This window comes from Trachinotus anak, unplaced genomic scaffold, assembly GCF_046630095.1.
Source record: "Trachinotus anak isolate AG129_WGS33_773 ecotype Australia unplaced genomic scaffold, CSIRO_AGI_Tana_v1 ptg000015l, whole genome shotgun sequence".
In the NCBI taxonomy this organism is placed as follows: domain Eukaryota; kingdom Metazoa; phylum Chordata; class Actinopteri; order Carangiformes; family Carangidae; genus Trachinotus; species Trachinotus anak.
In genome coordinates, this window is record NW_027273866.1 from 14,329,963 (window position 1) to 14,345,571 (window position 15,609).

Below are 15,609 nucleotides of genomic sequence, written 5' to 3' on the forward strand. Positions count from 1 at the left end.
ATAATATTTAACCCCACTCTGATCGAGACAAACCCAACTAAATGTAGAGACTAAATGAAATTGATGTGCAGAACCCAGTTTGCATGCATTTAGCTCAATTAAATACCTTTTTTTCCACAGTTTTTCCTCATGATTTTGTCAGTTATTTTCTCAAAAAAAAAAATGCCTGTCACAGTTTCCTAAAGCCCAACTTGTCTTGAACTTGATTGTTTTTCCTGAACATTAGTCCAAAACAAACAAAAAAAAAAAATCAATTTACTGTCAAACAAAATACAGAAAAGCAACACATTCTCACAACTGAGATTAGGGAATTTTTGGCATTTTTACTTAAAAAATGACTTCAACCGTTAATCAACTCTCAAAATATCGATTACCCACCAATTGTTTCAGCTCTGGTTCTCCAGTTGGATCGAAACTACTCGCACGCTGGCTGAAGTTACTGAAAAACCCAGAAGAAGAAACACAGTAGATAATTCAATATGCAGTGAAACAGACTGAAATGAATATAAAGCAAGTCGACGTGGCTGCAGTCATGAAGTCTACTGAGTGTTGCACTTTCAGAATCAACTGAAGTTCTGCGCAAACACTCAAAAACACTAAAAACATTCAAGAACAACATTAACGAGTGTCAAAAATCAAGGCAAATACAACGGATTATAAAAAATAAACCATCAGATAAATTAGTCAATAAATAAAATCAAACAAAGCAATACAAGTATAAATAATGAGGAATGAACTTTCACATGCCACCAGGGCCTGTTTCACCTGTGCGCCATTCAACACTCATGCAGTTTTGTCGCTTATATCCTTCATCCTTTCTTGATGAACTATTTATGAGGCAGACAATTTACAGAATTACAAACACAAAGTTCCCTTTTTTCAACTGGTGGCTCGGGATCCAAGGAAGCTTCTCTGACAGGGCCACAAACAAACAATGAGGAATTAATGAGTTCCTTGATATATTGATATATTGTGACCTCCTGGCAGTCAGTCCCAATTCAAACCCGAGCATTAGTGACATTCTTTTTTTCTATAGTACAGTTCACAGTACAGAGCTGGAGACAATGTCAGACATTCGACTGACACCGTTTTTTCCAGACTGTGGGTTGCTAATGCAAAGAAGTGCTCATATTATACAACAGTGTACCCCATCCCTGGGATATCACTCTGCAGAGGTGGATGGTGATGATGGGTGCTCAGTACAAAACAAGAATTCATCAGCTACTAGCAAAGGAGATAAAGATTAATTCAAATAACACAATTTTAACAAACAAATTACAAATAATCAGAAACGATTTTTTTTTTTTTTTTGGAAAAAACCTGAAGCTTTACATTCATGATGCTTTCCAAAAGTGCACTTCATTAAATGCACAATCTTTCAACTCAAGTTTAAAATTAGGAAAAGTATGTAAAGCTTTGTGAATCTGTCAATGCCATTCTGCTACAAAGCCTTCCATCTGTTCATTCCCCACAGAGAAAAAAACATCCTGAATGACAAATGACAAGGTTAAGAAAAATGGTTATTCTGCCCTTCTAATGCATTAACAACCAGACCTGGGTCAAATTATATTTTCAAATACTTCCCATGGTTTGTTTTTGTAATTTCAGATGCCAAATTAGAGGATTTTTGTCACAAATGGCGATACAACAAAAGTCAGAAAGGTTAAATATTCACAGTTAATGTTTACCTGTAATTTACTGACAGTATTGTAGATGAAGAAAGATGAACCACCCTCATTAGGTACCAATTAAAGCTAAAAATGACTCAATTTTTAAATACTAATTGACCCAGACCTGTAACAGTCCGAAGGCCAACAGCAAGGACAGTCCCCTCCTTGTGTTGGACCAGTGAAGGGCTGGGGCCGAGTTAGGACCAGAACCCAGGTCTGTAGCGGTAAGGTGAGTCTTTGGGAAAGCTGATCTCTGGTTTGCAGAGTGGGACGGTTCCATCCCGGTACTGTCCCTCATCCTGCTGATCCAACAGGTTTTCATTTCTTCGGGGGGAGTAGGGCGTCGGGGCCTCCATGGGGGTGGGCAGCACTGCTGGGTCTCTCCCGAACTCTACAGTGGGGGGAGTCTCTGTGCTGGAGGTGTGGGCGGGGGACTCGCCGTTTCCCAGGTTTTGTCCATTTCCCCTGGGCCTTGCCTCCGGCCAAAACACATCGCAGCGCGCCCGAGGTGAAGGCCGAGGCCGGGCTACAAAGTCCAGGGTTTTGGGGCGTTCAGGAGCACAGCGACGACGAGGCGTTGGAGGAAACACAACATTGGGATCAGGGAGCCGAGGGACCTCGTGACAGTCTTCTTTTAAACCTCTGAAGCCACCTGTTGTGGGAAAAGGAGAAGGAAAATAAAAGAGAAAAGCCAACATCATATGTCTAGTAAACACAGCATTAATACTTTGATTGAGGTTGTGGAGAGTTTTGATTACCCAAGACAGTGTGAATGCAGTTTCTTTCATTCTGTCAGAGAAAAACAACAGACTAAGAGCAATAAATGAAGAGTCCACAGCCATGCGAGCAGCTCTGCCAGGCTGTACTTATGCACAGCGGAGCTTTGAGCTAAATACCAGCATTAGCATGCTAACATGCTCACAATTTCAATTCTAACATGCAGATGTTTACCTGGTATAATGTTCATCATGTTCACCCTTTTAGTTTAACATAACAGCATGCTAACATTTGCTAACTAACACCTAACACAAAGTACAGCAGGCGCTGGTGGGAATGTCATTTATTTGGTCATAAACCAAAGTATTGACAAATTTAAACATTAACCTGATGATGGATCACCAGATGTTCTGGAGGGAAACATGAAAGTCTGTCTGAATATTTGTACCAAATTTCATGGAAATCCACCCAATAGTTGTCAAAACATTTCACTTAAACCAGAAATGTGACCCTTGTGATGGTGCTACAGAAAAGTCAGAGGATCACCAGTGTCCTTAAGATTCATCATCTGGGACCTTGACTGTCTCTACCAAATTTCATGACAATCTATCCAGTGGTTGCTGAGATATTTTGGTCTGGACCAGTTAGACATGCTGAAACCTAAAGAACCCAATAACAGAGACTTTACCTGGGTTCTGTAACGCTGTTTTTTCTGGCAATGGTTCTAGATTATTAGGTGGGCAGCTTTTCTTGATGGCTCCGTCTGACGGTGTTCGATGCAGGCTACGTGAGGAACTTGGACCGTAGGGTAAATGTGTGGGTGTGAGAGACTGGCGGGGGTTACGCTTGAAGCTCTCGAGGTGGGTGTTGACCAGCGGGTTGACAGGGGTGTGGATGGCCCGATGTTGTAGTTGGACAGAGGGCTGTGCGGGCGGCGAGGCAGGGCGGCAGACCAACAACTCCTCACTGTCGGAGCGCAGCAGGGAGCGGGTGGAGTTGCAGTCAGACACTGATGATAAGGACAGCAGTGTATATGAAGAGGGTAGACCTCGCTCTGGTAACGAGGGCGCTGAGGGCTTCAGCGGGCTTTCCCGCCGGAACAGTCTGCGAGTCGGGGGGCTGGTGCTTCGCCTCTGCCCCCCTGTTCTGTGGAAGAAGCCCTCCCATCGTGGTTTAATGCTTTCCTCCGGTTGAGCCATAGTTAACAGATTGCAGCCCAGTCCGACGGCTGCCAGGAGAGCTCCACAGCCGAGCAGCACCAGCTCAGAGCGCCGCCCCCCTGCTGGGCTCTTCCTGCACGGTGGTGTTTCTGGCACCTGGCCACTGGGGCAGTACTCATCTCCATCACTGTCAGCGGTAGCAGCTGAGTGACCCTCCTTGTGGAAGGGAATGCAGAGGTAGGACTGACCAGGAGCTGCTCCTGGCTCAGTAGTGAAGCAGCAATCTTCATTTTCTGTAAACAGGATCATTCACATGTCAATATCAGTTTGGTCGACGCATAAAGCTTCTACACTCATGCACATATCAAACCAGTGGAGTATTTGTGAACACACACATCCCTTTGTCTTACTATGTTCTCGGGGCTCTCCTTGACATAATGCATTCCCCTTATTCTAACCTTTACCATCAAAGCTGAATGCCTACTCCAACCATTTCCCTAACCCCAACTTAAACCCCAATTTTAACCCTAAAACAAAGTATTAACCCTGAAACAGCCATTTAAACACGTAGGCTCCAGCACTTGGGTCCCCACAAAGCTGTCTGACCCCACAAGAACAGTGGGTTCCTGGTTTTCAGACCCCATTAATATAGTAGCCCCCCCCCCCCCCCCCCCCCCCACACACACACACACACACACACACACAACCAGCAGTTCTCACACATGAAGAAGCCTGAATTCCATCCGTCCAAGTTCGGTTTGCTGAGCGCGCAAGATCCTTTTTCAGCAACGGCCTGTTTACGCTCATGCAGCTGCAAACATGCACATCTGTGAGTTTCCCACATCAACCACTAAGAGCCATGTGGGAGTGAAGCATCTTACGCACTCACTTTCCTTCCTCCCATGTTTTTCCAGCCAGTCTGCCACCTCTTTAACCTTAAGCTCATCATGCAGCGTGTTTCTACGCCAGACAAAACAGACCCGCTAAACTGGTCCTGCTTACCCATCTCCACAAGGCTTGGCACTCCAGGCACCGCTGGGCTGTGTCTCGGGGATCTGCGAAGGTTTGGGGCGCTGCAGGACCGCTGCCTGCTGCCCTCGTGGGGCGGCTTCACGCTATCAGGGAGATTCATCAAAACCAAGCTCAGATTTTTTTTCCAGTGACATTTTTTCATTCCAATATGTGATCTGACCTGTTACATTAAAACATTAGATTAATGTTATCTAAGAAAGTGGAGTGATAACATCTCCAGTCCTCTCACCTGGCATCAGCGCTGTGCTCCCTGTACTGGCCACACCCACGGGCTCTGCCTTTCTTCCTGGACCCCTTCCTCTCACCCTCTTCATCATCCTGCTGAAAACCTGTGTTGCGACCCCAGGCTGTACACCCCTCCCCCGGAGTGACTGCAAAACAAGAGATTAGTGCAGGGAACCATTAGACAACTGAGATCAAAGGGCAAAGGTTAAATGGTTAATGATGAATAATAACAGCACAAAAAAAGAAGACACAAACTCTGTGCTCCATGGTAATAATGATTAATAAAACTCAGATGTTAAATATTAGATGCTTACGCTGGATGGCTCTCAGGCGGGGCAGGATCGGTGGACTGGTTGGAGGGCTGGAACCGCTGCTGAGCAAACTCCTCCGCCGGTCATGGGAGGGAGATGCCTGCACTGTGATTTTATGCTGAAAATCTAAAAAAAAAAATAAATTTTATTTTTCCAAGAAAATGTAAGCTAACTCTTTGCAAATTGCAAACTGTATATTATACAATATATACAGGCAGTGACCCTGTGTGAATATGCAGATATCTCCAGTGAAGAGACGTCATAGCAACAAGATAGAGTACCGTAATAAGAGAAACAGTAAAGCAAAGCTAAACATGAGTCACATGACATCTGCCCAAAACAGACCACTGACATTGATTTTGTTTATTTTCTTTATTAATAAAAAGGACAACAACAATTTCTGACAAGTTGTGAGGTCAGCTGGTCAGTCTAATTTTCATTTGTCCTGCATTCACAGCATCTAGTGGACACACAGCTGATCTCGATGAATTGTTGGATTGAGTTTATATTTACATTTATAAAAATATCAGGACTATCTGACCCTTTAAGATCCTGCAAAGGCAACATTTAGAGTAAAACCTGCTTATGAGAACCAATATCTTGTCACAATATCCCAGCTTTAAGTTGGGCTCAGACTGAAAACCCATGAATACCGACACACACTGAAGCACCACAGCTTGTTTGCACTACCTGAGGGCAGGCTGATCCTGTTCCCATCCTTGAGTTTAAGGCGGTTGCGGCGGAACTTGCCCTGCCTGCTCTCCACGTGAGGCTTCTCCTGGTAGAGCTGGTGAATGATGATGTTGAGCTCTCGCTCCAGGATGTGGATCTCCCGCTCGGCCAGTTCCTGCTCGCGCCTCCTCAGCGCCTCCTCCTGACACTTCTGCTGCAGCGCCGCCCGGGTCAGCTCCTCCTCCCACGATCGCAGCTCCTGGGGAAACGAGGAAAAAACAGCTGAAACCTGTAAAACACCTGCATTCATCTTCCAACTTTAAACTTCTTAATGCACATAGATTATAATATGCATGTCATCACAGAAGAGCCGGAGGTTTAATTACATAAAGTCAACCTCTCATCTTTACCTTTTCCTTGGTCCTCAGCTGATCAAACATCTCCTGGATCTCCAGTTTCCAGTCATCCTGCAGAGAGTGGAAGGACTCTGCTGGCATTTCAAAGAAACCCGACTCCTCAATGGTCGTCAGATGGTCCAAAACAGACGTGAACTGTGGGCGGGAGTGAGGGTCTGAGCTCCAGCAGTCTGTGGCAAAAGATTAGAATCAGGCTCAGGCCAACTTCTCCTCAAGCAAAAATTATTTTTGGCACTTCAAATGGCTCCAGAAAGTAATCAAATATTCTGTTTGGTTTTTTGATGCAAGTCATTTTTCATATTTCAGAGGTTTTTCTTGCCGCAGTGGATGAACACAAAATAATCTTGTGGTTACACATCTCAATTTTTAATAATAAATGTTCAATGGTATCTTTTTGGCTCATACATAACATGTTTGGACACAGTCTTGCAGAAGTTGCAAGTTTGGAGGATAATAACTTATTGAGCTGCAAATATTGATATTTATCTGTCTCTTTCTTACCCTCCATGAGACGTGCAAAGGGTTCAGGACAAGTAGAGGGAATGGGCAGAGCAAGTTTGTTCATTGCCACTCCATAAGCCACCGCGAGACCATCGATACCACGAAATGGAACTTCTCCAGTCAGCAGCTCCCACAACAGCACGCCGTAACTTTATAGTTAAAAAAAAAACAAAAAACAAAAAAAGAAACAAACCAAATGATTATAATAAATAATTCAGTCATATTGGATATATATCTTCAAATAGTGTGCCTCCAATGATGCTACAATATCCCACTGAGACAAGAGGTTTGATATAAGTGCAAAGTTACTTACTGCATAATATCTGACAATCTGTTATAAAGGTAAATGTGTGTATGAATATATGAATGTCAAGCAGGATGTTTGCTGACGAAGAGAGTGAATGTTCAGCAGATCTACTGTATTTGAATAAATGTCAGACACGGATTAGAATGGCTCTATTTTGGGCTCTAATTGTTTAAATACCACGGCGAGACAGGAAAGGTTCAAGTAAGAAAATGCCAACAGAGAAGTGCAGTAGCTGACAGATTCATGAGTAATGCCAAAGCCACTCATCGATGAGCTTCGGTAAATGAGGAGAAATCAAACAAATCTGGGCTGAATGTCACAGATTCTGTGTGCGCAGTTGTTCTGCTGTCATATAAAAATCATTATCCAAAATCTGGCAAATGTGGCCGATCAGACGACAGACCTGGATCAAAGAGCACATGGAAATAATTCTTATAAAAATAAGGTTCAAATGCTCTGATGTGACTGTCTGCACTTCATGGTGTACATGGGATTCTTTTATGCAAAACTCATGAAAAAATGATTTAGGGTTGTTTTTTGACCAAGGTTTACTCTACACTACTGTAGCAGAATTGACTGGGGAGACAAAGTAGTCCCTCCTCCCTGGTTAGCACATCCACCTTCCTGTCATGACTGTTTCAATGCACAGCTGCCTTCTCTCGGCTCTCACTGATCACTTTAATCCTGTTTTAGAGGGAAACCCCACATTCAGTCAGCAACAGCCAGGCTGGGCCACTGGTGCTGCTGCATGTGTAAGAAAAATGGCACATGGCATAAAAGCATCAAATTATGTATCTCAGAGCATCACTGGAGTGTGCAACTGAAGCACATTTGCATTACATACCTACATCAGACAGCGAGTAAGTAAGTGGTTTTACAACAGATACATTATGAGGTTGATTTGCAGCATAAAGGCTGTTTGGCTCAAACTTATCGAAAGCAGGTTTAACTTGCATTGAACTTAACAGTTATTAATATTGTTGATTAGCCTGCCATTAATTCTCTTGTTTAATCCACAAAGTGTCAGGTCTATAAAAGAAAATGCACATCACAGTTCCTCAGAGCCCACGGTGACGTCTTCAGATTGCTTGGGTAGTACGACCAACAGAACTAAAACCAAAGACATAGGATTCTGCTGCTATAATGTAAAACAATGATAAACAGCAAAACTTCACAATTAAGAAGCTAAAACCATCAAAGGTTTAAAAGATTATGAGGTTTTGTGGATTAACTTCCTGTTTGTTGACTAATCGATGAATCTACCAGTCTTCTCAGCTGCAGTAATAACACGAGACTGAATCTTTAACAAATCACATCACAATTGACACACAGAACATGAAAATGATGAATCAATGTGTACATCTGTGTAGTTATGAGCATCACCTCTGCAGAAATTATGTTGACTTATACATTATATTTAATTGAAACTGCCCTCCATTAATCCCTTGCAGCTTTGCTGTAGTGTTTTATGTACATGAGCTGCTGGACACAATAATTTCCCTGCAGGATAAATAAAGTATCTATCTATCATTTTACATTTTTGCATACTAGCCTTTGTTAGCACAGCCTCAGGAGCATACTGCCTTGAATTCACTGCATATATTACACAAGCATGTGACAAATAAAACCTCTGCATATTAAAATAGACAAAGAAGTGCATTAAAATATCCTGTTTAACACAATAGATTGTATCTGGCTGTGATTTAAATCAAGCAGATTCTCCATGCTGACTCCTCCTGCTGCCTGTGTTCATAAACCTGATGTTCAGTGTAGTATATTTATAGTTAATGCACTCTTTAGCCTACTCTAGTTTTGTACTCATCACATAAAACGCAACACTCTGTCCTGCTCTGTGTCTCTGCTTTGTTGCTATGGAAACTGCTGCCGGAGCTGAACTTTTTTCCTGTGCCTGGTGGATAAACTGCTTGTCTTTTTTGGCTCGGTTTTCAGACCACTTCTACAAGCTGGTGCAGTGTGTTTGCTGCATAAACCCCCCTCCTCTGCCCACCTCCAAACGTCGCTACCCTTGGAGAACGTAGACGAGCGGATGACTTCAGGAGCCATCCAGGCGTAGGTGCCGGCGGCGCTCATCTTGGTGGTGCGGTGCCACTCTCGGGCCAAGCCAAAGTCTGTGATCTTCAGGGTCTTGTTGCTGAGGTCTTCCATCTCAACCCTCTCGAGGATTAGGACTGGAGCGGATATGTGGGTCGGCAATGGTGGAGGGGGAAGTGATAGGAGGTGGGAGGTGGGGAGGTGGGAGTGGAGGGGGGATTTCAGTTGGGGGATGAGGAGGAGGTTGGAGGATGTGGGGGGAATTTGTGTAAATTTGCAGGAGCGTTGACGGTAAAATAAAAAGGTTTCAGATAATCATCACCGGGATTGAAATGTTGGGGAAGGCAGCAGCAGGAGTCCCACGATAAAAACACAATGCATGTTGAAACGCAAATATCAGACACATGGTGGGTGAACAAAACAGGGTGCGGTTGGTGGGAGGCCGTGATGAAAGCAGTGGAAGGATAAAAGCAGAGTAGAGAAAAAGAGAGAACAGAGAAACCAAGAAACAGTGAGCCACTACAACACAGGGAAGCAGAGATGAAAAACACCGACCTTGATCGATGCTAATGATCTCACTGCGTATTTTTACAAGAGAACATCCCAAACAAACACTGATACTACAGTTAAACTTCAGAAAAAACCGACTACAACACACCCATTCACTCTAAAACACAACCCATTCCCAAATTGCGCAAGCAAAGCCGGGCTCCTCCTAACCACATGCTCTCTCTCTCTCTCTCTCTCTCTCTCTCTCTCCCCCCATTCAGCCCTACAATGCTGGGCCATCTGCTGTGGCTGTGCCCAGTGGAGAGGGTGTGTCTGCAGGCTGCGGTGCACATCAAGCGCCCCTTCATCTGCTGCTCTGTTGCTACTGAGGCAAACATGTGGCTAAAGTAAATCCTGCTCCTGTGTAGCTCAAGAGTTGCAGCATGGAACAAACACAGCTGATTCCCCCTGAGGCCAATCATGCTCCAAATGTATGCACTCACTGTAATGCACAGTGCTTTTGATAAGAGCATCTGCCAAATGGCATGTTACTTGAATAGGATGCAGCAGAGATTGTTTAAAAGGCTGAAGGTGAGCTATCTCTTCACGGTACAAACAAAACTGTAGAGGATTAACTGATTAGGCCCGCTACATGACGAACTGCTGGGTGGGACACAAATAAAAACTGAGAAAGAGAAGACAGAATTATTTGGTTGGTTTCCAAAACAAATTTCTATTTTTGAAGCATAAATTACAGAAAAGCCACAGGATTTACAGCAAGGATTTACACTTTAAAAGAGAGCTAAAAAGTTCATTTTAGTTGCCATTTTTAAGCTTAAGTCATAAAATTAAGTAAATACAAATACATTTTAAGTAAACTTCAAAAGTGGATATAAAGTAAACATAAGTATTAATAGTTATTTATGATTAGTTTTCTCAGCGTAATCGGTTTCCTCATTTTTTTTTCTCTCCTAGTAAGATCAACTTGTCAGATCTTTAACCAAAAAAAAAAAAAAAAAAAAAAAAGACACTAGCATGCATTAAATCATATTTCGATCAAATGGCTGAGGCGTGTTGTGCAGCCATGCTTTCAGATTAGGTGCATATAGCAGCAAAACTGAGTCTGCAGCTGTCCCAGTGGCTCTGTGGCAGCACTCAGGCTCAAATGCTAGCATTAGCATGCTAACATGCTTCAAATAGCAACACCAACACGCTGATATTTATAATGTTTTTCACATTCATCATCTTAGTTTAGTACATGGTAAACATTCAACCCCTAACTAAATAAACTACATTCAGTCAGTAGTTTTATGCTGTTTGATGGATATTTATTTCAGGTGTTAGTAGTCGGTGTTACATGATTTGGATGGGTGCACTGTAATTTCAGTGATTTTACGATTAAATTGACCTTGAATCTAATATTTGTTAATTAGAACTAAACACAAAATACAGATGATTGGAACGTTTTTAGTTTTGAAGGCATTTGGTCCAAAACATTAAAATTCGCCCTGAAGATGAAAACTCAAGGGTTCGCTGAGGTTTTTACAGTTCATCCTGAGGGTGAAATGAATATCTGTACTAAATTACACAGCAGGTTTTTTCCTCTGGGAATCATGAATGTCTGTATAGAATTTCATGACAATCCATCCAAAGATTATTGTGAAATTTCACTCTGGACCACGTGGTTGACTGATATTGCCATCCCCAGACCCACAACACCAGCACGGCTATGAATGAAACTGTTAAGTGGGTAAATATCTGTTTATGAGCATTTGAGAAAAGATTCAAAGATGCAAGAAAGAAATCTTTTTTTAGGGACTTAGTTTTCTAAAACTGCCACCAACCACTTCACTACCACAGTGATGCATCACAGGGTGGGGTCTCAGTAAACCCACATCCTCCTCCTGACAGTACACATATGTCCTGAACAAATTCTGTAACCACTGATTAAAGCAGAGTTTCTCAAGTACAGGGTCTGGTCCCCATAAGGACCTGCTTGCTTAATATTAAAATGTAGGTCATGGGAGATTTCCTAAACTGATGCAAATCAAACAGATGTGAAATATATCCCTTTTTCATATAATGCATTAACAGCTCCCACAATGCTGCAGAACAGAAAAGCAACCTCTTCCAGTATAACCTATATATGGTGTAACAGACGAGAAAGGAAAGCAACCCTGTGGATTAGACACTTGCATGAGTCGACTGGCATGCTGCACTGTCCTGCACCGTGAAGAGGGCATGGGTTTTCCCCACAGAGCCCAGGATGGCAACTAGTTAGACCGACTTAACACTTTTAAAGCAGCCTATTGGAAGTGAAGTGGCTGAGCTGATCACCAGAGAACGGGCCAATGGCAGGAGAGAGGCTGGCTGTATGTATTGGCGGAGCCTCCAGTAGCGAGGCTGCTGGGGCAGAGCGTTGGGCAAATCCTCAGTAATAGGCTTGGGATTTAGGGGATCCAGTTGGGTAAAATGCAAGATTACAGCTGCTCCACAAACATACATGCAAACTCCTTTTCCTTTCTGCTCTCATTTCTGAATTATATATAGTCAGTGCAAATCACAACTAGTTTAACATGGTCAGAGCATCATGTGATACATTTCAATATAGTTTATATTATATATTAAAGGTGCATGAAGTCATTTTGACTGTCCCACAGCCCAAAATGACCATGATTTATCTGTGCAAGGTTTTCTGTTTCAAAAAACGATTTGGTTCGGAGTTGATCTTCCTCCCTGCATTAAACTACAGAAGCACTAAAAACACTAAAGACTGGGCAACAAGCATTAATATTACTGATCAATCAGGTTATAATTTACCTTATACAAAAATAGCAACAAATGGCCACCAAACATTGCTAGAAACCACAATGATGTTTCAAAATTGTTTCTTCATGTCTGACTAAATACCCACAGTAAATCGACAATGATGCAAAACAGAGAATAACACGCAACTAAAGCTGAAATAACCAGGTCATAAATCCATCCAGTTAATTGGTGACTCTTCTGATGACTGATTTACCTTGTCAAACAGCTTCTCAAATGTGAGGCTTCGTAGCTTTTCTCTGTTTTATACCATTGAAAATTAAATATCTTTGGACTGTTGGTGGGACAGGACATCACCATGGTCTTTAGGAAAGTGTGATGGATATTTTTTTGCTATTTTGCTGCTTATTTTTACACAAAAATCAAGAAAACAATCACAAAATTAAAAGATTATGAAATCATTGAAACTGGAACTGACTCATGTTCTGTTGATCCTGATATAAATTCACAAAGAACGTTACCTCTGAGATAAAGCGTTTTCTTCCACTGCTGAAATAACCACGTGATGTCAACAACACACAGAGAGGAGGGACTCTTACTGTTGCTGGACTTGAGGTCCCGGTGAATAATGGGGACGATGGCCTGGCTGTGGAGGTAGTGCATGCCCCGGGCGATCTGCACGGCCCAGTCCACCAGCGTGCAGGGAGGGATGCGTTTCCCAGCGAGGGCCCGGTTGAGGGGGCCGCCCCGGGCGAACTCCATGACCAGGCACAGGTTGGGCTCCTGCAGACACACCCCCAGCAGAGCCATGATGTTGGGATGGTTGAGCATGGCGAAGAGCTTGGCCTCCTGACGCACGCTCTCCAGAGTTTGCTCCGGGTCCTCATCGGGGTCCCGTCGTGCTGCCTTCACTGCCACCTCTGAGCCCCGCCACACTGCACGGTAGACTTTCCCAAAACCGCCCACCCCGATGATTTCCTCCAGGGTCAGCTCTGAGAAATCGATCTCCAGGACTGAGGAGAGACGACAGAGTGAATTACAGACAGAGCTGACATCATTTTCATCTTTAAAGTGCAGTTCCAGTTTTGCTTCAAAGACATTAGAGGTCAGAGCCAAGAATTCACTGTTTTCTCATCAGCAGGGCAAGTGCCTGCTAACAAGGATCCCAAAACCAGGTCATTCGGTTGAAGGATGCTCTAAGCAGCCCTGCTGCCCCAAATTCAGAATCTGGTGGAACTGCTATTACACAAGGCTGAGCAACTGTCCTGAAATCTGGCTGGGGATGTTTGGAGAGGTAAAAAAGGACGAGTGGAAAAGACGACAATCCTTTGTGATGATGTGAACAGGAGCCACTGTGAGACTTGTGTTTATACTGTTGCTACAAATGTTCTTGTTGTGGATTCCTAACAGTCTGTTCAGCAGACTGACCTTGATGAATATTTCAGGTGGGATGGTATGTGAAAGTAGGCCAGCTGCCTCTGAAGACATGAAAGCCGACAAAGACAGTGGTCCACCCAAAAAAGTGAAACGCTGTTAGAAGCCTGTCTATGCTTAAATGTACATGAAAGATGTTGTTTCTGCAGAGCATCATTTTCTCACACAAAAAGCAGTAAGAAGAGTGAGTGTTCTCACTCTGGCCTTCACAGCACAGTCTGCTGGCATGAAGGTGCGTTTCATTCTGCTTACTGAATCTCTCTGAGGCCTTGGCCGCACATTAAGCTGCAGATGCTGTTTCTCACAAGCACTATTAGATATTTCCTTCTCTCTTGCAGCACAATCATGATGCAATCACTATAACTCACCATAAATGAATGCAGGCCAAGCTAATCCTTTCCTTAGAGAGCATAACACAGATCCCTGCTATGTCTAATGACAAGAGGCTGTGCTCTGTGCAGGACTTGCAGGTAGTCTACGTGTCCAGTTCCTGCTGAGGAGGCCCGCACACATTGTGCATTGTAATTTGAGCCCTGAGGCGGGGTGACCGCGGCTGCCTGTTTGTTTGACAGGCGGTGTGATGAATAATGGTCCTGAGGCTGCGAGGATGCTTGGACCAGCCTGTTTCTAGGCCAACAGGAGAGCGCTGCGCCTGCCATGACACAGCATCTCAGCATGGGTTTCTGTGGCCTTCTCACAAAAGACAAGGGAGGCCAGCTACCCTGTGCTGTTTTAGTGATAGCACACTCATTTCATTAGTACTGTTATGAGGCACAATGGGATACTCACGGTGCAGAGGAGGCACCGGGTACTGCTGCTCCGAGGTGTCCCGGATTTCCTCCGGAATGCCGTTCCCTCTGCTCACATAATTAGACGGGAAAATGCCAACCCGGTCTGCTATCATACCGGTCCACCAGCCCTCATCTCCCGACACCAGGGAGTCCTTGGACAGGACCTCCACCAGGTCCCCCCTCCTGAGGCTGAGCTCGTCGTCCGCAGTCGCTTCATAGTCGAACACGGCCGTCCAGAAGCCCTGCGCGGCGGGTCCCGCATCCCGCGCCGCGCTGAGCCCATTCTGCGGCGCCGGCCAGCGAAACACATCTGCCTCTGCTTCCTCCGAGGAGGACACACACGCCTTGGGACTCAAACTATCGTCCAAAGCGGGTTTGAAGACATCCATGGACGCGATCCATAGGGGCGACCTGGATCACTGCAGGCGCATCCACCTGACGCGGCCGGCGGGGCAGGCGGCTCGGAGCGCCCCGCGTCCGCGCACACACACACACACACACACACACACACACACACACACACACACACACACACAGCTAAGCAGCCGCTAATCCCGCACACAGACCCCGCAGGAAACTGGAGGCACCGTTCTGCCGCATCAGCCGCCTTTCAGTCACCGCTGGCCGCCATCGAGCGCACAGCACCGGCCGCACGGTCCTCAGCGCGCAGCCCGACACCCAGTCAGCGCCGGAGCTCCATCGGACGCAGTCGTCTTTATTTTAAGCCAATTGTGCCAACGTGCGAATCTTCCCCGGCTTCCCATTGGTCCACAGACACGTCAGCAACAGCTTATCTCCCGCCCTCCCCTCAGCGTCAAATGCTGCTCACCCTCCACGCAGCGTGAACCTGCTCCACGCCAATTAAACACGACCACGGCAGCTGTTTCTTTTCTTCAAATTGTCTCATTTATTTAGTTACAGACCCCCCCACCTCAAAAAAACAGAAAAACAACAGAACAAAACAAATAAAACATAACAAAATATTCAACTCAAGGTTAAACTTCATGCACAACTCCCTGAAATAAAAACAGAATTCATAGCAAAGAGTAAAAACAGTCCACATAAA

General features: G+C 44.5%; 1 protein-coding gene across 1 annotated transcript; it reads right to left on the reverse strand.

Annotated features, from left to right (window-relative positions):
- Nucleotides 1-1,295: 1,295 nt before the first annotated feature.
- Nucleotides 1,296-15,219, reverse strand: map3k9 (mitogen-activated protein kinase kinase kinase 9). The gene is made up of 11 exons (XM_071498477.1): nucleotides 14,542-15,219; nucleotides 12,918-13,331; nucleotides 9,020-9,200; nucleotides 6,705-6,853; nucleotides 6,198-6,373; nucleotides 5,806-6,046; nucleotides 5,119-5,241; nucleotides 4,809-4,950; nucleotides 4,550-4,662; nucleotides 3,076-3,840; nucleotides 1,296-2,322 (listed from the first exon to the last, which is right to left on the reverse strand). The coding sequence occupies exons 1-11, from the start codon at nucleotides 14,930-14,932 to the stop codon at nucleotides 1,868-1,870; spliced, it is 3,150 nt and encodes a 1,049-aa protein (XP_071354578.1). The 5' UTR covers nucleotides 14,933-15,219; the 3' UTR covers nucleotides 1,296-1,867.
- Nucleotides 15,220-15,609: the final 390 nt, after the last annotated feature.